This window comes from Chionomys nivalis, chromosome 4, assembly GCF_950005125.1.
Source record: "Chionomys nivalis chromosome 4, mChiNiv1.1, whole genome shotgun sequence".
NCBI lineage: Eukaryota > Metazoa > Chordata > Mammalia > Rodentia > Cricetidae > Chionomys > Chionomys nivalis.
Genome location: NC_080089.1, coordinates 106554482 through 106580682, shown reverse-complemented (window position 1 = coordinate 106580682; position 26201 = coordinate 106554482). Strand labels below are relative to the sequence as shown.

The 26201-nt window shown below is 44.7% G+C and overlaps 3 protein-coding genes across 7 annotated transcripts in view; 1 reads left to right on the top strand and 2 right to left on the bottom strand.

Annotated features, from left to right (window-relative positions):
- The window catches only part of Kif9 (kinesin family member 9), a 55090-nt gene extending 44256 nt beyond the window's left edge, over nucleotides 1-10834 (bottom strand). Inside the window, exons 1-4 of one of the 4 annotated variants that reach the window (XM_057767200.1) lie at nucleotides 10550-10834; nucleotides 9369-9612; nucleotides 4141-4238; nucleotides 1885-2050 (exon numbers count right to left, since the gene is read on the bottom strand). In XM_057767200.1, coding sequence (XP_057623183.1) covers nucleotides 1885-2050; nucleotides 4141-4238; nucleotides 9369-9405 — 301 coding nt within the window. In that variant the 5' untranslated portion in view covers nucleotides 9406-9612; nucleotides 10550-10834. Of the gene's footprint in view, nucleotides 1-1884; nucleotides 2051-4140; nucleotides 4239-9368; nucleotides 9613-10549 lie in introns of those variants that run through there. The other 3 variants (XM_057767201.1, XM_057767202.1, XM_057767203.1) reach the window with 3 other exon arrangements.
- Nucleotides 10835-10956: 122 nt separating this feature from the next.
- Nucleotides 10957-26201, top strand: part of Klhl18 (kelch like family member 18) — a 74510-nt gene continuing 59265 nt past the window's right edge. For both annotated transcript variants that reach the window (XM_057767225.1, XM_057767224.1), the window contains exon 1: nucleotides 10957-11172. In XM_057767225.1, the coding sequence (XP_057623208.1) occupies nucleotides 11044-11172 (129 nt within the window). In that variant the 5' untranslated portion in view covers nucleotides 10957-11043. The remainder of the gene's footprint in view (nucleotides 11173-26201) is intronic.
- Nucleotides 13374-13696, bottom strand: LOC130872879 (40S ribosomal protein S27-like). Its single transcript, XM_057767226.1, has one exon. The coding sequence runs from the start codon at nucleotides 13673-13675 to the stop codon at nucleotides 13421-13423; it is 255 nt and encodes an 84-aa protein (XP_057623209.1). The 5' UTR covers nucleotides 13676-13696; the 3' UTR covers nucleotides 13374-13420.

The window sequence follows — 26201 nt, the reverse complement described above, 5'->3', positions numbered from 1 at the left end:
GGAGCCATTTCTCTAGCCCCATTAACTTTTATAAAGATTAAAAAACAAACAAAACAAAACATATGTAATGGCACAGGCTTGTATTGTAATCATAGGACTGGGGAAGCAGAGGCAGGAAAACTGGTACAAGGTCAAGGCCAGTCTGGGATATAGAGCAAAACCCTGTTTAAAAACCTACTTTATTCCAGCACTCAGGAGGCTGAGCATTCAGATATGTGAGTATGGTCAGCCTGCTGTAGACAGTGAATTCTAGGATAGCCTAAGGCTACACAATGAAATCTTGTCTCAAAAAACAAAAAAACCAGACAACAACAACAAAACCCAAACTAGGTGGTAATGTCACACACCTTTAGTCCCAGCCTATGGGAGGCAGAAGCAGGCAGATCTCTGAGTTTGAAAATAAAAACTTTAAAATAGTCTTTGACCAAATAAGTTTATAAAAAAAACTAGAGATGACTGGAAAGGAGGGGACATTTCAGGGTCAGGTAGAAACCTGGTGCAAGGAAAACTCCCAGGAATCTGCAAGGATGACCCCAGCTAGGACTCCTAGCAGTAGTGGACATGTAGACTAAACTGGCCATCTCCTGTGATAGGAGAGACTTCCAGTGGAGGGATTGGGACACAACCTATGACCTACAGTCTGTCCTGTCTATGGGATGTACGGGGGGAAGGAAGGGTGTGAGGGTTCCAGAGAGATGTGGCAGCGGCCAACCAATGACTGGTCCAGCCTTAGACCCATGCCATGAAAGTGAGCCCACCGCTGTCACTGCATGGAGTGCCAGGACCCAGAGGCTGGATGGCCCAGAGACTTGGAACAGAAGCAAACGTGACTGGAGGGGAAAAAATGTCAATGTAATGAAGCTGAACAATATTCTGCTATGCTCATAGATTTATGAGTATACCCCCAATTGTTATCAGTGAGCCTTCATCCAGTAACTGATGGAAACAGACGCACAGATCCACAAACATTAGGCCAAGCTCAGGGAATCCTGCTGAAGAGAGAGAGGATGGGCTGTAGGAGCCAGAGGGGTCAAGGACACCACAAGACAACCCACAATAACAACCAACCTGGGCTCATAGGAGCTCAGAGTCTGAAACAACAACCAGGGAGCTTGCATGAGACTGACCTACATATATGTGACAGTTGTGTAGATTGGTCTACTCGTGGGACTCCCAACAGTGGGAGTAGGGGTCCCTAACTATTTGACTGGCTTTGGGGAACCTGTCCTCATACTGGACTGCTTTGCTCAGCCTGAATACAAGGGGAGGCGCTTAGTCCTATCAAAACTTGATATGCTATGTTTTGTTCATCCCCATGGAAAGCCTGCCCCTTTCAGAACAGAAACAGAGGAGTGGATGGATGGATGGATGGATGGATGGATGGATGGATGCGCAGAGGGGAGGTTGGGGACGAAATGGGAGGAGAGGAGGGAGTGGAAACTGGTTAAGATGTAAAATAAAATAAATAAATAAATATAAGTTTAAAAAATTCTCAATAAAGTTATTTTTAGGCTATGCATGGTTGCTTATACCTTTAATACCAGCACTTAGAAGGCAGAGGTAAGTAGTTCTCTGTGAGTTTGAGGCCAGCCTGGTCTACACAGGGAATTCTAGGCCAGACAGGGCTACATAGTGAGATTGAGACTGAGATTAGGTCCCCCTCCCAAAACCCCAATGTTTGAGAGATTTGAAACAAGATTATAGCAGGGCGATGGTGGTGCATACCTTTAATCCCAGCACTCGGGAGGCAGAGGCAGGCGGATCTCTGTGAGTTCGAGACCAGCCTGGTCTACAGAGCTAGTTCCAGGACAGGCTCCAAAGCCACAGAGAAACCCTGTCTCGAAAAACCAAAAAAAAAAAAAAAATGACAACTGATTAAATTACCATTGTATCCATCAAGGGCTTGAGAAACTGCATCCCTGGCGACTGTCTCATAAACCAAGTCCTGGGAGGCATCGTGAAGAACTCCATCCAGCTTGAATGACCAGTCTGTCTGCTGGTTATTGACAACTCCTCTCCGACTGTCTTTTTTCAAGTGAATATCAATGCTCTAGGGAGAGAGGCGGGGGGGGGGGGTCAGGTGTGGATGGTACACACCTGAAATCCCCCGTTGGAAGGCTGAGTCAGGAAGAGCTAGAGTTTCAGGACGGTCTACATAGTGAGAAACGTCAAAGAAGAGGCAGTTGGAGTTATTTTTAGGAAACATTTGTAAAATGATCTCTGATAGCACTTATGAAACAGAAGCAGGCAGATCTCTGTGAGTTCAAAGTTGGCCTGGTCTACATAGAGAGTTCCAGGACAGCCAGGGCTACAGAGGGAGATTGTATCAAATAAACAAATACATAATCACTGATAACTGAGGAATGACAGAGAAAACAAAAGATGTGAAATTTTTAAAGTTTTTAAGATTTATTTTACATGTGTGACTATTTCATGTAAATGTATATGTGTGTACTACATGTGTGCCTGGTACCTGCAGAGTTTAGAAAAAGGTGTCAGATCCCCTGAACCAGAGTTACATACAGTAGTGAACGCTCATACTGGTACTGAGAATGAAGCCCAGGTCCTCTGCAAGAGCAGCCAGTGCTCTTAACTACAGAGCCATCTCTCCAGTCCCAATTTATCAGGTTCTGATTAAATCAGATTTAGCTACATCCCATAAGTATAGAAGCTTTGAATTACGTAAGAGTACCACTGAAATTGGAAACAATGGCCCTGGCTCAGGCTCTGTCTGTGTGGCCACAGGTGGTGACGCCCCTCTATCCTCCCTCTGTGTGGCCACAGGTGGTGACGCCCCTCTATCCTCTGTACTATGTTCAGGGTTTACTTCACAAACAGTTGTAAATCACTGGGAGTAATGATGAAATGGGCACATAAGTCTCTGAACTTTTCCAACATAGTCACTTGTGTTAAAGTAAATTGCATGTTGGGGGATATTTAATCACACTGTGAACCCCAAGTTTGCATTTGTATTAATTTAAAAATATTAACCTTGGGTCAGGAGGCTGTGTTTGCAACCTGTTGACAGAAAGTTATCATAGAGTACCTGAGGGCATCCGGGGGAGATAGAGAGACACTGGAAGTAGCAGGGTGGGGTTCAGAGTGGTGAGGCCTTTTCTGGTTTGGGGAAACCAAAGCATGGGTCTTTGGGAGACCAGCAAGGAGAGAAGGTTAGTTAATTGCGACCCAGCCTCTCTGATGTAGCAGGTTTTTACCCCAGTCTTTGAATTTTGAGTCTTTTTTTTTTTTTTTTTTTTTTTTGGTTTTCGAGACAGGGTTTCTCTGTGGCTTTGGAGCCTGTCCTGGAACTAGCTCTGTAGACCAGGCTGGTCTCGAACTCACAGAAAACTATGGCCAAGGCAGAAGGGGTCACCAGGTGTGGTGATGTGCACCTATCATCCCAGAACTCATTAGAAATGGGTTAATCAAGATGTGAGAATTAGCCAATAAGAGGCTGGAACTAATGGGCCAGGCAGTGTTTAAAAGAATACAGTTTGTATGTTGTTATTTCGGATATAAAGCTAGCTGTGCGGGAGCTGGGCGGGAACTCCGCTCCTTCAACAGAGTGGCTGCCCAATGTGGTAACAAACTCCACGTAAAACCTGAGAGAGCATGCTATCCAGGGTCCTTGAGGTCTTTTCTGACTACCGGCACTTTCAAGACCTGAGTAATTCATTCTTGAACTATTCATTAAAAAAGGGTCTACCTGTAGGCTGGCAGGATGACTCAGTGAGGAAAGGTGCCTGCCACCAAGTCTGACAACCCGAGTTTGGTTCCCCAGGACCCATGTGGTGGAAGGAAAGAATCTACTCTACAGTCCCACAAGCTGCTCTCTGACACCCACATTTGTGCTGCAGCACACACACGTGTGTGTGTGTATGTGTGTGTGTGTGAACGTGCATACAACAGCATGTGTATGGAATCTGGAGGACAACATTGAGGAGTTGATCTCTTTCCACTTGTGGGTCCAGGGAGGAGAACTCAGGTCCTCATACTTGGTAGCAGGCAGGCAGACATCTCTCCCCACGGAGCCATCTCTTCAGTCTCTCTGTTTGATCCTGAAATGGCTGCTGGGAAACAGGTCACACTGAGCTGGGGAAGGAAGAACCGGACAGGTGAAAGCAAACACATCGCACTTACTTTGTTATCATCTCCGTATTTGATCATTTCATGAGCAAAGTCATCAGTAGGCTTGACACGGACGAACGCTTGAACCTTTTTCCTAGTACCCATTCTAGCTAGAGAGAAGAGAACAACAACGGATTTAGCAGCCATCATCAAATACCAAGTAGAAGGGAGAAGTCATTTGTCAAGATTGTAATGAACGCCTGGCACGGTGGTGCACACATGTAACCCTAATACTTGGGAAGTGAAGGCTGGTGGATCAGAGTTCAAGGCCAGCCTCAGCTCCATTGTGAACTGGAGGACAGCTTGGAGTACAAGAGACCAGATGCAATCCACCATCACCACCACCAAGTACATGAAGTACATGCCCTGCCCCCGCCCCTCTAGGCTGCTTTGCTACTTTCTAACTTTCTACCTTGACTCCAAAGAGACTGAAATCTAAAGCAAAAGGAATGCTCCCTTAGTGGCCTGGTTGTAGCCGCTGTTTCTAGAAATGCCCTCTATCTAAGATGAGCCCATTCATGCTTTGCTTCATTTACTCTATTTTCTCCTGACATACTTGCTTGGAACACACTAAAGTCTGTTGCCTTCTCTTCATTAAGAGGTTTTCTTTCATGCCTCTGTCTCCATCAGACTAACTTCAGAATAGATAAAGTATCTTTCACTATATATACATATATATGTATATATTATTAGGGATGAGAGGCAACTGCCTTAGCATGTGGCAGTGGTCCAAGGACAATGCAGTCAGTTCTCCCTTCCACCATGTGGGTTCCAGGATCAGACCTGTGTCCTTAGGATTCCAAGGCAAGCACTTTACTTGCTGAGCCATCTTGCTAGCCCTAGAATAAATATTCTTTTCTCTTTGTTTTTATTCATGTGTGTCTATGTGAGTATATGTCACATGCGTGCAATGACCCTTGGAGGCCAGAAGAGTGTGTCTGATGATCTGGAGCTGGAGTTACGGGCAGTAATGAGCTGCCTGACATGGTGCTGGGAAGAGCAATAAGCACCTTAACCACTGAATCATCTCTCAAGCCCCTCATTAAGTGTTCTTGATCTAGTCATAATCAAATAGACTTTCTCCTCTCACGTTGATGAAAAAACAGTCTTTTGTACCCCCTCTTGCTCTCCTAAAAAAAGATTTACTTGTTTTTATTTTATGTCTGTGGGTGTTTTTCCTGTATAAATGTTTGCGTGCAACATATGTGCCATGCCTGTGGTGGCCAGAAGAGGGCATTGGATTCCTCTGGAACCAGAGTTACAGACAGTTGGGAGCCACCATGTGGGTGCTGGGAACTGAACACAGGTCCTCTGGAAGAGCAGCCAGTGCTTTTGACTGTAGAGCCATCTCTCCAGCCCCTCAAAACAGGGAGTCACACATATATTTGTCTTTATTCACTATACCATAACAAATTATATTTTGTTTATATTTAATATATATATATATATTAAAATAAATGTTTGCTGCAGCTTTGTGGATGTACACTGTAAAAGAATGGGATAGCTGTGATAGGGAGGCAAGCTTAGTTAAAAGACTTCTCTAACTATGAAGAGTTCTCTCAAAACAGACAAGACCTTGTGGTCACAGAAACTAAAAGTTAAGTGAAATCCAAATGCTAGTTAGAAGAGATGTCACCAATGGGACAGCTGCATTGAAGTCCCACAGTAGAGAAGCAAAGAAGTGACTGAATGGAATTGATATTCAACTAATTTTGTTTTGTCTTGAGACCAAGACTCATGTATCCCAGTCTGGCCTTTTAAAATTAATTTATTTTTTAAAATTAAAATTAAATTTTAAATTAAAATTAATTAATTAATCTAACTAAGTGTGTGGAAGTCAGAACACATGGGTTCCAAGGAGGAAACGCAGATCACCAGACATGCAAGGCCAGTAGTATTCCTTTACTCATGAGCATCTCCCTCGCCCAAGGCTAGCCTTTAACTCCTTAGCCTTCTCTCTTCACGGCCCAGCCGCTGTTATTACAGGTGGATACTGTGGTGCCCAGTTGACTATTACGACTTTAAGGGGGACTAAAAACGTGGTCACTTTTTCAAGTGTTTCATGCTGTATAGAGATGATAGAGGAGTAGAATGAGACAAAATCCTAAGACTCTAAGAAAAGGTAAGTAAAATCTACTCATAAAAATCATCTATTTTGTTTAATCTAGCTAATTTACACTAAAACTCAAGAAAAGACTATAAAAATATACTAAATAATTTGATTATTAGGAAAATTGACATAATACAGTTTTAAGCTGAAGCACTCTGTGTGTGTGTGTGTGCGCGCGCGCGCGCATGCATGTGTGTATGCATATGTGTGTGCATGTATCCTTACCTGCGAGTGTGTGTACAAGTAGAGTGGAAACAGGATGTCTGCGGCATTGATCTCCACCTTATATTCTGAAGCAGGGTGTCACTCTACCTGGAGCTCACCATTTTGGCTATGCTTGTTGGCCAGGAAGCCCAAAAGATGCACATGTTTCTCAGCACTAGTAAGCAGCTTTTATGTGGGAGTTATGGATGCAATCTCAGGTCTTCACGCTTGAAGTGGCAAGGATTTTATCCAGTGAGACATCTCAGAGCCCTAAGATGGCCTTCCTAAGTCAGGGGTGGGGGCAGACCACTAAGGTGGTATGCGGTGTCTGCCGAAAATTGCAGCACTCCGGAAGTGGAGGCCTGAAGATCAGAAGTTCAAGGTCATTCTCAGTTATGTAGAGAGTTCAAGGCCAGTCTGGGGTAAACAACGCCCTGTCTCAAACAAACAAAAACCCCCAACACCATTTGTAACTATTATTGTACAATGTACAAAACAAATTTTTTTTTTTTTTTTTGGTTTTTCGAGACAGGGTTTCTCTGTGGTTTTGGAGCCTGTCCTGGAACTAGCTCTTGTAGACCAGGCTGGTCTCAAACTCACAGAGATCCGCCTGCCTCTGCCTCCCAAGTGCTGGGATTAAAGGCGTGCGCCACCACCGCCTGGCCAAAACAAAATTTAAATACAGAAAAAGTCCATACAGCAGGATGTAGGCTGTACACTGTACACTTCCCCTCTAATTGCCCCATCAGGGTTGGGCCAGTTCAAGAAGGAATAAAACATCTTCCCCCGAAGTAACCTGCACTTTTACTGAGGGAGGAGACAGGGAAGAAGATAGGGGGAAAGGAAAAACAAGTATTTATCAGCAAAAAAATTGGCTGAATTTATGAAAAGTTAGGGAAATGTCAGACAAAGGAAGTTGATTCAGTCTCCTAACAAACTGGATTTATGTGTAATGATTTTTTTAAAAACCTTTACAGAAAAACATTCTCATGTGAAAAAGAATCTTTTCTAATACTCATAGAAATTATATAAGGTACCAAATGTTGTGGCTCACGCCTTTAATTCCAGCACTCTGAAGGCAGAGGCAGGAGGTTCTATGAGTTTGAGACCAGCTTGTTCTACATACTGAGTTTCAAGCCAGCCAAAGCTACATAGTAAGACTCTGGGTCAAACAAATAAACACATGAAAAAGGAATAAAAGGCCAACAAAATGACATGGGTAAAGGCACCTGCCACCAAACTTGACGATCTGCTTTTGACTCCCAAGGACTTACACGGACAGTGGAAGAAAAGACCCAATTACTCCAAGCTATCCTCTGACTTTCACACATGTTCTTTGGCACATATGAGAACTCGTGCGGGCACACACATGCATGCACACACATGCACACACACATTTAGTAAACTATAAAAATATGAAAAGCATATTAAATAATTAATAGTAATATTTTACATGTACTTTTCTAATAGATGTGCAAAGGTGCTACCTAACAAAAATTATTCTAGATTTAAAAAGTATTAGTGGCGTTCACATTTCTAAACACAGCTCGGGATCATTTCCTCTTACAATTACATCATCACCATGGTGTTATGTATCCTACAGAAACAAATTAATTCGAAGGTGCTGCTCTGCCAGCTGCCAGTTTTGACAATGTGGATACAATGAAAGCATCACTCATCATATACAGAGCAGGTAAACCAGGTAAGCGAGCACAGCACTCCCAGACTTGCCTCTTCCGATGGGAGCATTTTCTTTTTTTTTTTTTTAAATATTTATTTATTTATTATTTATACAGTTAGCCAGAAGAGGGTACCAGACCTCATTACAGATGGTTGTGGGCCACCATGTGGTTGCTGGGAATTGAACTCAAGACCTTTGGAAGAGCAGGCAATGCTCTTAACCACTGAGCCATCTCTCCAGCCCCCGATGGGAGCATTTTCTACATCCTTCAATTACTATTTCATGGGAGCCTTTTCCTAGCACTCTTGGAACTTTTAGAATCTTTTGGTTGCTATAAAATTATTCCAAAAAATATTGGGGTAAGAAATAAATGTGCCGGGCAGTGGTGTCGCACGCCTTTAATCCCAGCACTTGGGAGGCAGAGGTAGGCGGATCTCTGTGAGTTCAAGACCAGCCTGGTCTACAGAGCAAGTTCCAGGACAGTTAGAGCTGTTACACAGAGAAACTCTGTCTCAAAATACAAACAAACAAACAAATAACAAAAAAAGAAAGAAAAAGAAAAGAACAGGATGTGGCTTGGTTGAACATTTGTCTGCAAAACTACGGAAAAAAAAATTCCCACATAGCTCTAATGTGAGGCCCAGACTAAGGAAACAGAAGGGAAGGTTTCATTTCCAGCTCCGCTTTGACTTATATTACCGAGAAACTGAAGAGTAGAGAGAAGTGGTTTGTTGGTCACATTTTATAAACTGCTTTCCTTGAGATAGTGTGTCACAGTGTAGCCCAGGCTGGCCTTCAAACACAGTCCTCTTGCCTTAGCTCCCCAAAGGTTGGGACAGCGCCTCCAGGTGAGGGGTGCACTTTCTACTCAATTATCTACAGTTCTGGGAAACCCTCCCCAGCACAAACCACAAGAGCCCATCTTCCTGCCCAGGAAGATTCCAGTGCCATTGAGTATAACCTCTGGAAGGGATCGTAAAGAATCCAGGGAGCTCAGAAAGCAAGTTCCAGGCCAGTCAAGGACTCTCCCCCAGCTTTCCTCCTTTTCTGCCCTGAAATGTCCCGCATGCACATGCACATGCAGTGATCAGCCATCTGTTGCCCCCGAGGCTCTCTTGATGCTCATGCCACCAAACATTCCTGGAGTCACATGCAGCCTGCAATGGGCCCTTCCGATGATCTATGCTCCTCCTGCAAGCCTACTACTCAACAGCACATCAAAGCCGCATGCCATTTTGCACTTACTGAAATACTGCTTGTTACCGTTCTTATGTCGCTTCATTTATGTGGGCTTCAGCTCCCAAAGCAAATTACAAGCTGCTTGAGGACAAGGACTGTGCCTTGTATCTCTTGTGATTTCCCCCCACAGGGTCCAGAGCAGTGCCCAGCACACAGCAGCTGCTCAGGAAATGGTGGTTGGTGGTGATACTCATGGTTGGGAATCAGAGGGTGACTGAAGCTCCACGCGTGGGTCCATCTTCAGTCACTACTGAGAAAGTTCCAAGGTACACAGTGTCACTCGTCTCCCACGCTACCTCTAACTCCTGGATCTGCAGGCTTCTTGAGGGAACTCTGATTTCCAGGTACAAGAAGCCATGTTTAGTCTTGACACACCCTCCCCATTAGGTGGTGTACCTTTCCCTCAGAATTTTGCACAGAATAACCCCAGGCATTTGAACGCAATCCTTAGGTACTTCTGGTATGATAAAGTGAATTTGAGTAGCCACTAGGAGACCTATGCGCTGAGTTCTTCATTTGTTTTGGGCCTGGGAATGAGCAGAATATCCATAACCCATGAAGGCTTGACTGGAGGTGAAAGACCATTCGACTGGATGACTGATAGGCACTAGAGGTCCCAATCTGCCAGGCTCTTACTTAGATCAGGGGCAAAGACTGCCCAAGAAACAACAGCATCTAAACCCACAACACCTACTATCACCCCAAATTGGCATCCAGGCAAAACTGGCCGTTCTCTTATTTCTCACCCAGTGAGCAGAATCCTTTTCTAAAGTGTGTGTGGCAGGGACCATCGGCCCCATTCCCGTGCCCCTCTGGATTGTTTTCCTCCTCTACGGCCCGAATGGCTGGAAATGATGATGCTGAAGGTCTCTTCAGTTCGAAAACTGAGGAGTGAAGTGTCTGAACGACCTCTGCCACTCAACCTCACGCCCTCTTTGTCTAGGGCGAATCCTGAGACCCCGGTGGAGACTCGTGGGACTAGAGAACATTAGTTCAGAAACTCCACGCTCCCCTAAGCCGCGATCAGGCTGAAAGGGGCACAACGATAACACGCTCTTTAGAGGTTCCTTGGTTTTTACAAATAAAGGCGCCAAGAGGGGTTCGGAACCCAGCTCCTGCCAGCACCCAGGATATCCTCACCAGGTTTCCCTTTTACCTAGCCCCACCGGCGCGTGAACACTGCTCACCTCGCGAGGCAGCGGCACTCGAGTAGAGCGACCGCTCTAACTGCAGCGACTTGAGGGATTCTGTTCACAGTCTAGACAGCCAGCCGACCGGCTGTGTACACAGTCGCCATGGCAACAGGACGCTTCCAGAGACTCCGGAAGTACTGTAAGGTGGTGGCGAATCGAAGTCCACATTCCTCCGTTGAAGACACAGGCAAAGTCAGGGCTCAACAAAGAAGACGGAGATGCAGTCAATTAACTTGAAAGGCTCAGAGCAACTGTACACGCGAAACTGGGATTTAGGTTGTTGGGGGGAAAAGAAGGCTACGAAGGTATGAACCAGGAAGCGGGGCAGCGAGACTTCCGGTGCAGAGGAGTTTGCCAGTACGGTGGCCGCGCAGGCTCGTGGGCTTTCTCCTTCGCGCTCCGAGCTGCCGTCGGCGTGCTCCCCTGCCCCGCCTTGGTTAATGTGAAGCCTACCGGCCAGGCCTGCGCAGTTGCGGCGGCCGGGGAAGATGGTGGAGGACGGCGCGGAGGAGCTGGAGGACTTGGTGCATTTCTCCGTGTCGGAGTTGCCTAGTCGTGGCTACGGCGTCATGGAGGAGATCCGGCGGCAGGGCAAGCTGTGCGATGTGACTCTCAAGGTACCGTGGTCTGGGCGGTGGCTAGCTGAGGGGAAAGCGACCGAGCGGGAAGAAAAAAGGGGTGGTGGACAGGGGAAGAGAGGTCCAGCGGATTGAGGGTGGAGAGAGGTTAGGGGGGAATAGAGAGGAGAGACAGCGGTGCCAAGCGCAGAGCAGGGGATTGAGGCCAAGTTGGGAGAGGAAAAGGAGCAGCCGTTCAGCCATTGGAAGGAAAGACTGAGAGTTGTGCCGCTGACGCCCTAAGAAAAGGAGACATTGGGGTATCCGCCTCCTTTTCTGTCACACAGACAAGAGAAAATGTTCTTATGGCTGGTCTAAGAAGGAAGGGGCGGTGGCTGAATCCACATTCCGATGGACACCACTAAAACGTCTTGTCATAAAGTCATATTTTTTTTTTATTTTTTATTTTTTTTTGTGCTCCTTGAAGTTGGCTGTGCTATTGTAGAGGCTAAGCCTTCTCTTCGGGAGTCATTGCCTGTCCTTGGCGCGTTTACAATCGGATCTAGAGATCTTTTGATGTGGACTGCCCTGCTCCATACTAGAAAACAACCTACATTCACCACCTAAAGGTCCTGGAGGGCGGGCTAATGGACTGCTTGGGGAGAGGATATATTCGCCACCTGTTCCCTACCAGCATTCTGGTCTGGTGTTCTGTGTTTTGAATCATGCTGGGCTGCTCCTTGATTACACTGTTGAGCCAGGTGGATCCCCTCCAGGTGGGGAGCTGCTGCTTGCCTGTGGGTTTTCCTGCCTGACTTGGCCTGCAAGGCACTTAGTATCTGTGCCTGGCGCTCCCTCTTCCTGTTTCAAAACAGCAGAAAGACACAGACACCTTTTAGCTTTTATTTTCTACTCAGTTAAGGAAACTTTGCTTCTCCACATATTCGAGTCAGACTGCTAAGTAGGATAGGATGGCTAACAGTTTGGCACTTTAAAAAACAAAAGAGTCTAAAAGTCTGGTTTTGGAGACAAGAGAATTTGTATTAAAATACTGGCTGTAAGTTGGGCAAGTTACTTAATCTCTCTAAGTTTACCTTTTCCAAATGTGAAGATAAAGATGATTCTTAAATCTCACTATTACTGAGTATTAAATGGGATATTTGGTATTCTTTGTATGACACCTGTCATAACCTTTTCATCAACCCTGAAAGAATTGGTTTTCTATTAGAGTACTGAAATGGTCTGCAAAGGGCTAGGATCTTCCCAGGTAAAAGTCGGAAACCTAGAGGGTTAAGAAAATGAAGCTGGACTAAAGGATGCAGAAGATGGCAAGGCCACTAGGGATTTAGACACTGAAGAATGACTTAATTGTGGCAGTAATATTTGAGATGAGTAGGGACCAGTGAAAAACAGTAATAGGAAAGAAGTTTTGGGGTAAGATTTAGGCTGTGGACTGGCAATAGGTTCATTGGGTAAAGGTACTTGCTGCCAAGCCTGACGACCTGGGTTCAATCCCTGGGACCCACAGAGTGGAAGGAAAGAACTGACTCCTGGAAATGGTCCTGTGCCCACCACAGGTATGCTGTGGCACACACACATACAAGCACACACACACATGATGAATAAAAGACCTAGGCTGGCCGGGCGGTGGTGGCACACGCCTTTAATCCCAGCACTTGGGAGGCAGAGGCAGGCGGAACTCTGTGAGTTCGAGACCAGCCTGGTCTACAGGAGCTAGTTCCGGGACAGGCTCCAAAACCACAGAGAAACCCTGTCTCGAAAAAGCAAAAAAAAAAAAAAAAAAAAAAAAAAAAAGATCTAGGCTGTTCCAGATAGTGGTAGTACATGCCTTTAGACCCAATACTCAGGAGGCAGAGCCAGGCAGATGGGTTTGAGACCAGCCTGGTCTCCAGCATGAGTTCCAGGACAACCAGGTATACACAGCACAGAGAAACCCTATCTCAAAACAAACAAACAAAAAGCCTAGGTTAGAACTAGACATGGCTGTAGACTCTTCTATACAGCCTCAGAGAGCTCCGTGGTGCTGAGAGCCATAGAAAGGCAAAGCCTACATCTTACTGCTCACAACAAGAACTGTTCTGATAGTCAAGTCTTTCCTCAAACTTCTGATGAGTCCTGGCTGTTTCCCAGGTAAACTGGCACTGAAGAACTGGTGAGAGGCTTTTTGGCATGTGATGATTTAGTAACTAGTTGCCCCCATTAGGGTAATGGTTCTTTTTTTTTTTTTTTTTTATATCCAAAATGTGTTTATTGGGATGGTTCCCACTCATCTCGAATCTGGTGCTTTTCAGTGCTGCTTCCTCCTGAAGGAGCATCCTTCTGTCAGTCTTGCTTTCCCGCCTGTAGGCTGACAGAGGACAGTGGAGCAGCCGACACACAGGACTACCGTCTGTGCATGGCTAAAGACCGTGGTGATTTTATAGCATCCTGGGCACTTCACATCCATAAAGTAGGAATTGGGGCTCTGCACCAGGCACTTTTTCTTGTGTTTCCTCTTTTCCTCCTCTGGAGAGGGATGAAGGAGATCCTTTGCGAGAGGCATGTTCTCGTAGGGAGGTCGTCACCGCCGGAAAGGGAGGGTAATGGTTCTTAAATTTAAGCAGGTATTAGAGTCACCTGGTGGCCTTGTTCTTTAGAGCTCACCCGAGAATTTCTGACTCAGGTATTGCATGGGCCCTGTCAAGTTCACCAGCGATGCTGTCATCTCGTACTACATTCCGAGAACCAAGCTATAGAATAGAAGACCTGTCCTTTCAGAGTATATTCAGAATCAGTAAATCTTCTTTGTATTCACGGATGCCCCAGTGACCCACGTCTGGAGTCACGAGTTCATCCTAATCAGAGGGTAATCCACCTGTTTTTTTTATTAGGGCAATGACTGAGCAGCTGCCTGCCTGGTCGAGGGACCAGTACTGCCAGTTTGGGGCCTCTCCTCATGACACACCTTCACAGGAGACTGGTGTTCCTAGTGCTCGGAGCTGGAGGCTTGACCTCTGCATTGCTCAGAATTCTCCATCAAGTCAGGCACTGGCTTGTCTGGTTTTCATCTTGTAATCATTTGTTGATGTTTCTAATCTCTTGCTGTGCTGTATTTGGGAACTTTGCTGTTGTGATGATCTGAGAGGCAGTTATGGCAGACTCTGCACGAATCTGCGTCCTGGGTCTGCCACTTCATAGCTGACAGAACTTCAATTCCTTAGATGCTAGTGAGTCAGTTTATTTCTCTGTAAATGGACGTCATCACCTACCCGAGTACTAAAGATTCAATTACTTAATGAGCTTCAAACTTCATGTAATAAATGCTCAGTGAATAGTAGGTATTTGTGTTTTATTGTTTGTTTATTGTATGTGTGTATGTGTGTGCCTGGTGCCCTTAGTGGCCAGAGAGGACATTGGATCCCGTGGAACTACAATAACAGATGGGTGTGAATTGCTGTGTGGGTGCTGGGAATCAAACCTGAGTCCTTTGGAAGAGCTGCCAGTGCTCTTACCGCAGAGCCGTCTCTCCAGCCCTTAACAATGATATTTCAAGAGATTAGATCTTAATGTGTTGAACAGGCTGGCCCAAAACTCTTGTGCTCAAGTTGTCTTCTTGCCTTGTTTTCCAAGTAACTGGAACTATAGGCACATGCCGTTACATCTGACTCATTAATAATAATTTAATGATGTTTCCAGAGAAAGTATAAATAAATGTATGTGTTCCATTTGCAGGGTTTTTCTTTGTTTTATTTGTATTTTGTTGTTTGTTTGTTTTCAAGACAAGGGTCTCACTATGTAGCTTTGGCTGTCCTGGAACTCACTATGTAGACCTGGCTGACTTTGACCTCACAGATCTGCCTGCCTCTGCCTCCCAAGTGCTGGGATTAAAGGCGTGCACCAGTACCCTGGCTATTTGTGTTTGTTTTTTGAGACATGGTCTCAAGTGTCCTGAGCCAGAATTTGCTAAGTAACTGAGAATGACCTTGAATTTGTGATCCTCTTGTTTCTCTGGGTATTCAGATTAAAGACATGCCTCACCACACTTGGTCTTAGGGTGCAGTTTTGAATTTATCTGAGTTTATTTATGTTCCTTGCCTGCAAAGAATTTGCAATCAATCCACTGCTCTACTTGAAATGCTTGCATTTAACAGTTGAGACCAAGTCCAGAAAGGGCTTGTGCAAGGTCACAGGCTGGATTAGGCGAAAGTAGGGTTAGATGTAATCTCCATGCTCTTGTGTTGTCTTCTGTGACGGACACAGGCTGCACTGAATTCAGTTACACGTTTGTGACTTTGAATTAAGCCACATCAGTTCAAGTGCACCCACTCTTAACCTATACATCCTCTTCTTCCCTCTCTCCCCACGGCAGAGTGAGAGTGAGCATCCAAGGCTCTTATACCCTCAAAGCTCACTGCTGGTGCTTGGACATAGACTCACTTTGCCTTTGGAAATAGTTAAATTTAAATTCCTTGGTAACCATTTGGATAGTTAGGTAGGAGTATGGCAGAAAAGAGTAATATATTCATTTTTTTTTAATGTGTGGAGGTAATACACCTTTAATCCCAGCACTGTGAAGGCAGAAGCAGGCAGATCTCTGTGAGTTCCAGGCTAGAGCTACACAGTGAGACCCTGTCTCTAAACTAATTAATTATTTAAAAATAGAGTAAAGCCCCCTTTCTATTTGTAATAATTTGAACTTCTTATTAGAAAAAAAAATCCATGTTTCTTCTCTTTGGCATGTCCTTTCCCCTTAATGGCTAGAAGTTAGTACGGGGCTTCTTGGCAACCTATGGGATGTGACTGAGGTCTGGATAGCTATTTGTATCCATGGAGGTTCTCCTCGTCCCGTTTCCTCTCCATTCCTCCAACAGACACCCAAGGTTTAGTCAGTGTACATCAGGTTCATCTGGGTCCAGCCAGCTGGGCAGAAGCCCCAACTCCCAGATTCAGGGAGTATTCTCCCTCATGAGATCTCAAGTCAGCAAGTGGTTTGTTTCTGTTCCCCTCAACTCACATACCCTTCTTCTGTGTTTGTGGAAACAGAAGGGGAAGAATATCACCAACCCTACTTATTTAGTATTCAGACCTGAAGGGGAGAGAGGAGGACTGTGTATGGTGTGTGTGTGGTGTGTGTGTGATGTGTGGGTGGGTGTGTGGTATGTGTGAATGTGATGTGTGTGTGTGGGATATGTGTGAGTGTGATGTGTATGTGGTGTGTGTGTGATGTGTGGGTGGGTGTGTGGTATGTGTGAGTGTGATGTGTGTGTGGTGTGGGTGAGTGTGGGATATGTGTGAGTGTGTGTGTGATGTGTGTGTGGTGTGGGTGAGTGTGGGATATGTGTGAGTGTGATGTGTGTGTGGTGTGTGTGGTGTGGGTGGGTGTGGGATATGTGTGAGTGTGTGTGTGATGTGTGTGGGGTGTGTGTGGTGGTATGTGGGGAGGTCAGAATACAACTTTGTAGAGCCGATTCTCCCATCTTTATATGAATTGTGAGGGTTGAATTCAAATCAGAGGGTCTTGTATGTCCGATATTTGACCTGACAGCCATCTCTCCTGTTCCTGCTAAAGTTTTGAACTAGGATCTGAGAATGTAGCCTCCAGAAAGAAATGCGAAAGACACAGTATTAGAATATTTTCTTTTGATCCACTAAATCCAGGTACAGAACCTTGGCTGAAACTGGCTTTAAGTGCTGCACATGTAAGCCTGGAATCATGCCCTGTTTGTGATAGGAGAGTAGGCGGGGAAGGAAATGAGGTCAGAACTTGTTGGTGCCGTTTCTGTTATGTATACTATAGTGTGTTACACAGGGATAATCACATAGCTAGAGTAACCATGTTAGAAAGAATCCATAGAGGTCTCTATTAAAGCCATTTATTTGTAGATTGAAAAACCCCGAAGCTTAGAGCTATTAAGGGATTTGTCCGAGGCACAAAACTATTAGCTGAGATCCAGCATAGCTATTTTTGTATGGGTGGAAGCAATGCTTTTACGTCCTCTGTTGACTTACTCACCTGCGCTTCGGATGGCATGAAGCAGAGCAGGATACAACCGACCAACCCATTGTTAGTGTCGCCTGTGAGCGCGGATGGCAGTGATGTGTGTCTGAATTCACACCCCAGAGTGGTGTGAGTGTGTCTGAATTCCACACCCCAGAGTGGTGTGAGTGTGTCTGAATTCCATACCCCAGAGTGGTGTGAGTGTGTCTGAATTCCACACCCCAGAGTGGTGTGAGTTTGTCTGAATTCACACCCCAGAGTGATGTGTGTCAGAATTCCACACCCCAGAGTGGTGTGAGTGTGTCTGAATTCACACCCCAGAGTGGTATGAATTTGTCTGAATTCACACCCCAGAGTGATATGTGTCTGAATTCCACACCCCAGAGTGGTGTGAGTGTGTCTGAATTCACATCCCAGAGTGATGTGTGTCTGAATTCACATCCGAGAGTAGTGTGAGTGTGACTGAATTCACACCCCAGAGTGGTGTGAGTTTGTCTGAATTCACACCCCAGAGTAGTGTGTGTCTGAATTCATCACACCCCAGAGTAGTGTGAGTGTGTCTGAATTCACACCCCAGAGTGGTGTGAGTTTGTCTGAATTCACACCCCAGAGTGATGTGTGTCAGAATTCCACACCCCAGAGTGGTGTGAGTGTGTCTGAATTCACACCCCAGAGTGGTATAAATTTGTCTGAATTCACACCCCAGAGTGATGTGTGTCTGAATTCCACACCCCAGAGTGGTGTGAGTGTGTCTGAATTCACACCCCAGAGTGATGTGTGTCTGAATTCACATCCGAGAGTAGTGTGAGTGTGACTGAATTCACACCCCAGAGTGGTGTGAGTTTGTCTGAATTCACACCCCAGAGTAGTGTGTGTCTGAATTCATCACACCCCAGAGTAGTGTGAGTGTGTCTGAATTCACACCCCAGAGTGGTGTGAGTTTGTCTGAATTCACACCCCAGAGTGATGTGTGTCAGAATTCCACACCCCAGAGTGATGTGAGTGTGTCTGAATTCCACACACCAGAGTGGTGCGAGTTTGTCTGAATTCACATCCCAGAGTGATGTGTGTCAGAATTCCATACCCCAGAGTGGTGTGAGTGTGTCAGAATTCCACACCCCAGAGTGGTGTGAGTGTGTCTGAATTCCACACCCCAGAATGGTGTGAGTATGTCTGAATTCCACACCCCAGAGTGGTGTGAGTGTGTCAGAATTCCACACCCCAGAGTGGTGTGAGTGTGTCTGAATTCCACACCCCAGAGTGGTGTGAGTGTGTCTGAATTCCACACCCCAGAGTGGTGTGAGTGTGTCTGAATTCCACACCCCAGAGTGGTGTGAGTGTGTCTGAATTCCACACCCCAGAGTGGTGTGAGTGTGTCTGAATTCCACACCCCAGAGTGGTGTGAGTGTGTCTGAATTCAACACCCAAGAGTGATGTGAGTATGTCTGAATTCACACCCCAGAGTAGTGTGAGTGTGTCTGAATTCCACACCCCAGAGTGGTGTGAGTGTGTCTGAATTCACACCCCAGAGTGATGTGTGTCTGAATTCTACACCCCAGAGTAATGTGTGTCTGAATTCCACACCCCAGAGTGGTGTGAGTGTGTCTGAATTCTATACCCCACATCTGTTGCAGTAGAGAAGAAAATGAAGACCTTTTCTGTTTTATAAATATAAATTCTTTTTGGGGGTAGGGGTAGGGGAGGCTTTGAGACAGTCCCACTCTGTATTCGGGCTGCCCTGAAACTCGCTGTGTTGCTAGGACAGCCTTAGACTTGATCTTCCAGCCTCAGCCTCTAAGTACTGAAATTGTGGATGAGAGCTCTCATGACCAGTTGTAGACATATGTGTTGGATTCCTTATCATATACAGAAACTTAAACTTCTGAATACTCGCTGAATAGTTGATTCGTGAGACTTTCTCCAACCTCTCCGTTGTTTTAAAGTAGGTAGAGGAGCAGGGCACTTGTGGTAAGAATTTGGTACTCATCACAAGCTTACTTTTGCCTAGGTGTCGTGGCTCTTGCCTGCAATCCCAGCACTAGAGGATGGACACAAATTCAAGGCCAGCCTGGGCTACTTAGTAAATTCCAGGCTATCCTGGACTGCAACATAATACTGTTTCAAAGCAATAGGGAAAGGGAGAGAGGAAGGGTGTTGGGGGGAGCTGTGGGCTGTGTTCCTGCCGCCCCAGCTCCTGGTCGCCTAGCTAGCATATGCCCCAAAATAACAACACACAAACTGTATTCTTTTAAACACTGCTTGGCCCATTAGCTCTAGCCCTTACTGACTAATGCTCATATCCCGATTAACCCATCTCTAATAATCTGTGTAGCACCAGTCTTACCGGGAAAGATTCAGCATGTCCGACCTGGCGGCGTCTGCTCTGGAGAGGAGCAGCATCGCGTCTGCCCCAGAGAGGAGAGGAAATGGCATCTGAGCTCACTTTCTCTTCCTTCCCGCATTCTGTTCTGTTTACTCCACCCACCTATGTTCTAACCTATGAGGGCCAAGCAGTTTCTTTATTATTTAACCAATGACCTTCCTCCATCATTTCCCCTTTTTCTGTTTAAACAAAAAAGGAAGGCTTTAACTTTAACATAGCAAAATTACATATAGCAAAACAGTTATTAAGTAAGAATTACAGTTACAATATTTACATCTATTTTATCTTTATCATAACTAAGGAAAACTATAACTATCTATCTATTCTTCAACTCCATCAAAGACTCCAGAAGGATATAATATTACCTAAGTAAATGAGAAGTAAGCAACTTACAAAACTCTAGAAATCACAGAGACATCTCTCTGCCTAGACAGTCACCCAAAGTTCCTCTATACCGTTGGGGCATCCATCTTTGGCCTACAGGTCCATAGTATCCAGAGACATTTCCATGAAGCAGGAAATTTCAAAGGCAGTTCAGTCACTATCTGCTGTATCCTGCAGAATGTCTCTCAGACTCTTTCATGAATCAGGAACCCTGAAAGATCATCTCACCTTTAGGCAAGTTCAGCAGTCCTCTCTCTCTGCGGGTTCTCTGTGTCCAGTTTATACAATAGTCCAGGCAAGAGCAGTTTCTTGCCCAAATGGCTATCAAACTCCATAAGGATCCTCTTCAATGCCTATCTTCTTCTTGAAGTAGATTGGTGCTGCCAGGAGCAGAGTGTCTCATTGTCATGAAAAGTCCTAAGTTATTAAAACATTTAAAATGCCATATTCTATAATCTTTGAAAGATATGAAGAATGCCTATCTAAAATATATCTATGCACATCTAGAAAATCTTAACTAACATGACTACAAACTTGACTACTATGATTATCTATTAACAACCTATATACATTACATTTTTAAATGAACTATACAATCACAATACCTTAATCAAGATCAGAAATACATATATATATATACATACATATAACAAAATTGACCTTAAATTTATATCAACAAAGCAAAACTTATACCAATGTAAATTATCCATATCTATATCATATCCCCCTTTAGATGTAAAAGAACGTTTATAAACAATATTTGGGAACATGGGCGCAGTTTTTTCTCTCCAAACTGCTTCCTGCCGAATGGGGGCACTGTTAATCAGGTCTTTCATGGTATAACCTGTGTGCTAGGTTCCTCTCAGTCGGCAGTTGAGTAAAGTAATTTTTTGAAGGTGTTCACAGCATGCGTTCAGCTTTTCCTCAACACCGTTTAAGTGTTTCGTGGCAGGACCTCTTAAAAGCTGCAGGGTTTTGCAGCTAAAGGTGAGTCAGGAAGCTTCTCTTAGATGAGAGCACTTGCTTGCCTCTAGCAAGCAGAGCAGACCCGAGAAATTACTGCTACCACATTGGGCGCCATTCTGTTGTGGGAGCTGTGGGCTGTGTTCCTGCCGCCCCAGCTCCTGGTCGCCTGGCTAGCTTATGCCCCAAAATAACAACACACAAACTGTATTCTTTTAAACACTGCTTGGCCCATTAGCTCTAGCCCTTACTGGCTAATTCTCATATCCCGATCAACCCATCTCTAATAATCTATGTAGCATCAGTCTTACCGGGAAAGATTCAGCATGTCCGACCTGGCGGCTTGCTTCATTGCGTCTGCTCTGGAGAGGAGCAGCATCGCATCTGCCCCAGAGAGGAGAGGAAATGGCATCTGAGCTCACTTCCTCTTCCTCCCCGCATTCTGTTCTGTTTACTCCACCCACCTATGTTCTAACCTATGAGGCCAAGCAGTTTCTTTATTATTTAACCAATGACCTTCCTCCATCAGAAGGGGAGAAAGGGTTTTGATCTCTTTCTTATTTGAATTGCATTATGGATACTGCTGTTACCATTTGGGACACTGACTAAGCAGATGAGAGAGAGACAGACAGATAGAGCATACACACAATGCTGCCTGAGATCGAGGATTGTGGGAAGTTGGAGGAGCTGCAGTCTGGAAAACCTGTTACCTGCAGAGTGAATTCCATGGGACTCATCCTGACGCTTCTGAACCATGGCTGGGTGAATGTCAGAAGCCCATGGTTGGGGATACTTCTTTTTTTTTTTTTTTTTGGTTTTTCGAGACAGGGTTTCTCTGTGGTTTTGGAGCCTGTCCTGGAACCAGCTCTTGTAGACCAGGCTGGTCTCGAACTCACAGAGATCCGCCTGCCTCTGCCTCCCGAGTGCTGGGATTAAAGGCGTGCGCCACCACTGTCCGGCTAGTTGGGGATACTTTTAATTGTAGATAGTTTCTTTAATATTTTGTGCATGAGGCATCTTTGTTTGCTCCTTAGCCAACCTGGTTTAGCTTGATGAAGGAAGAATGAAATCATATTGTATTTTAACGATGTATTCCCAGACTTTCCTAATTTCTAAGCATGGCCCCCACCTTCCCTACTTTGAACTTGCCGACTCTTGGCATTCTCGTTGTCTCTTTGGCATGGAACCATCCAGCTTCTCTGCGGTTAGTTTATGCGCCAGCAGAGCCATAGGGCGAATACCCAAACAGCTGACTGCATCATCACCTATTCCAATTGGGAACAAAATGAATGAACCAAAATGTGTGTGAACCGCACGTTAGCAATCCTAGTCAGTATTGGGGATTTGCAGGTGATAGTTTCATTGTGACTACTCAAGCAGCTATGCACAGAACACATAAGAACTGGTGTGGCTGTGTTCGGATAAAACTGTTGACAAAGGCAAGTGTGAAACAAACGCAATTAGCTCTAGCTTATCGGCCTGGTCTGTTTCATGTAGAGCTGAAGTTTCTGGAATAGGTTACGGTCACGATTGCTTTGTGACCCCACGTACAGTGTCTAGGGATGAGAAATTTCTCTTACTAAAGTGTGTGGCTGAGGGGCTAGGGATGGTGTTCAGCTCTAGAACACCCTCTTAGCTTAGGAGGGGGGCCCTGGTTTCCGTCTTTAGTGCCAGAGAAAGAAAAGCAGTAAAGGTGACTTCGTGAAAAATTCTCCATTTCCAGGCTACTGCAGGTGAACCCGAATCTGTTGTTCTGGTTGGTGAATGAATAACCCATCTAGGAGAAGTTACTATTAAAACTTGAATTTTGCTAGTAAAGTCTTAATCTCTACTGGAGCATGCGGCTGAGTATTTTTAAATTGTTAATAAAAGGCTCCAGACTCCTTTTCTGTCTTACTTGAAGCTGGGGAGGCCAAGCTACTTGCAGAATAACAGATCATTATTGACATAAAGTGGTTAAAATGGGGCTAGGGAGAATGCTTAGTTGGTTAAGTGCTTGGCTTGTAAGTGTGAGGACAAGTTTGGTTTCCAGAACCAAAGGCTCGTTACATGCTGTACATGGTTACATGCTGTAACATGCTATATGTGCTACATGCTGTACATGGTTACATGCTGTAACATGCTATATGTGCTACATGCTGTACATGGTTACATGCTGTAACATGCTATATGTGTTACATGCTATACATGGTTACATGCTGTAACATGCTACATGTGTCACATGCTGTACATGGTTACATGCTGTAACATGCTATATGTGTTACATGCTGTAACATGCTATATGTGTCACATGCTGTACATGGTTACATGCTGTAACATGCTATATGTGTTACATGCTGTAACATGCTATATGTGTTACATGCTGTACATGGTTACATGCTGTAACATGCTATATGTGTTACATGCTGTAACATGCTATATGTGTTACATGCTGTACATGGTTACATGCTGTAACATGCTATATGTGTTACATGCTGTACATGGTGGTGCATGCTGTAATCCAAGCACTGGGGAAGCAGAGAAAAATGGATATCTGGGGCTTACTGGCAATTATCGTACCCTAATTGGCAAGTTCCAGGCCAGTGAAAGACAGTCTCCAAAAAAGGAGTGGGCAGTACCTGAGGAGTGACACCAAAGGTTGTCCTCTTACACGCCTGTGCACACACACATGCACACCCCATTCATACACATGCACATACATCCACGCCTGTGTACAGACATGCACACCTTATTCATACACATGCACATACATCCACGCCTGTGTACACACATGCACACTCCATTCATACACACATACCTCCACGCCCATGTACACACATGCACACCCCATTCATACACATGCACATACACACCAAATAAAGTGCTTTTTGTTTTTGTTTGTTTTAAGATAGGGTCTGATTCTGTAGTTTAGGCTAATCTAGAACTCACTATGTAGCCCAGGTTGGCCTTGACAGTTCTTCAGTTTCGTGAGTTCTGAGGTTATCAGCATTAGCCACATCCTCAGCTCAAAAAGTTTTTTGAGACATATATATATATATATATATATATATAGACATACTCTATCTTTCCTTTCCTTTCCTTTCCTTTCCTTTCCTTTCCTTTCCTTTCCTTTCCTTTCCTTTCCTTTCCTTTCCTTTCCTTTCCTTTCCTTTCCTTTCCTTTCCTTTTTTGAGACAGGGTTTCTCTGTGTAGCCCTAGCTGTCTTGTAAACCAGCTCTGTAAACCAGGCTGGCCTCAAACTCACTAAGATCCACCTGCCTCTGCCTCTCAAGTGCTAGGATTAAACCCTCCTGAGTGCTGGGATTAAAGATACTTTTCATTTAAGAGTTTAAAATACATTCATTTATTATTGTAGAACGGGCAAGAACATGTCTCAGAGTACATGGTCAGAGGATGATGTGTGGAAATCATTTCTCCATTCCACCTTATTGAGTACCGGGAACAGAATTCAAGATGTCAGATTTGACAGCAGATGCCTTTACTCACTATTTCATGACTCTTTTTCTTTTCTCTCTCGCTATAACCTTACTATGGAGACTGAGCTGGGTTCAAACTCAGGATCAATATTTATAGTGCTTTGTGACACCAAAGCAAAATTTGCCTTGGATCCAAATACAACAATCAAAACCATTTCATACTAAGAAGTAATCTCGCCCGAACTTGTGATGGGCTTGTTATCCTTCATTGTCAACTTGACTAGATTTGGAATCACTCAAGACATACACCTGTTGGGTGTGCTTCTCGGGGAATTTCCAGCGAGGTTTACCTGAGGAAGGAAGCCCCACTCTCCCTGTGAGTGGTGCTGTGTCCTAGGCTGGGATTTGGACTGAATGAAAAGGGGGAAAGGAGGAAGCCAGCTTTAACTCTTTGCTTTTTGATGTAGACATAGTATGGTGTTTTGAGAGAGAAACATCCCCATAGTCTCCAGCATTTAAATACTTGCTTCTTAGTGTTTGGGAGATTTAGGAGGTGTGGTCTTGCTGGAGGCAGTGTATCACCAGGATGGGCTTTGAGAGTTGAAAGACTGGAGTCACTCTCAATTCACTGTCTGTGCTTGCTGCTTGTGATTCAAGATATGAGCTCTCAGCCTCCTGCTGCCATGCCTTCATGCTGCCATCATTGACTGTAAGCCCAAATAAACTTCCTTCTATAAGTAGTCTTGGTTATGGTGTTCTATCACAGCAATAGAAAATCAACTACAGAAAACAATCAAAACCGAAAGGGGTTGTTGAGTAACTAATACACAGTGTGGTCAGCGACTCCGGGCTTCCGCTGACATGCCTCCACCACGAGGGACTGTATCTCCTCAGACCATGAGCCACAATAACTTTCCCTTACTTGTTTCTGGCAGATATTTTGCCACAGCAATGCAAAAGTAATTAACTTAGGTAGTCTGCTAACTCAGCTGTTAAGAGCTGAGCTATAAACCAGAAATAGTGGTGCACACTTGTAATTCTAGCACTTGGAAGATGGAGGCAGGAGAATAAATTCATACTCCATAGCCAATTTGAGAGGCTAGCCTGGACTATGTGAGACCCTTCCTCAAAAAAAAAAAAAAAAAAAAAACCAAAAATTGAAACACAAATTATATTAGCTCAGCTCTAAGGTCACTTTAAAAGAATTGCCTTCTGGGATGGGGAGATGGCTCAGCAGATAAAATACTTGCTGTACAAGCCTGAGGACCTAATTTGGATCTTCAGAACCCACATGAAACCTGGTCACATTATTTGTCTGTAACTCCAGGGATAAGGGGTAGAGTTAGATGGACCCTGGCCATCTATTGTAACTGAAATAATAGCTTATTATCTTGGGGACTGGAGAGATGACTCTAGAGTTAAGAACACTTGTTGCATTTGTAGAAGGCTTGGATTCAGCTCCCAGCACCCACATAGTGACTCACAACCATTTTAATTCTAGTTCCATGGGATCCAACATTCTCTTCTGACATCTTTGGGCACCAAGCATGCACACAGTACACAGGCATGCATGCAGACAAAATACTCATACACACATAAAATAAAAATAAAGAGTTCCAGGCCAGCCAGGGCTACATAGTGAGTGAGACTCTGTCTCAATGACGATGATGACGATGATACAGAACTAATAATTTTTTAAAAAGACCCTGTCTTTAAAAAACAGTGCAAAAACAATCAAGGAAAGACATCCTGGCATTAACTTTTGGCCTCCACTTATACCAGCATGGGCAAGTGCACCTGGATACACACCTCTACACACGTGCATATACTGTACACACAGATTAATTAATTTAACATGGTCTCACTATGTAGTCCTAACCTAGCCCATAACTCACTATAGATGAAGCTGGCCTTGAACTCACAGTGATCCATCTGCCTCTGTTCC

Excerpts from the sequence above, each read along its gene's own strand:
- LOC130872879 (XM_057767226.1), bottom strand. The coding sequence starts at position 13,675 with ATGCCTCTCGCAAAGGATCTCCTTCATCCCTCTCCAGAGGAGGAAAAG.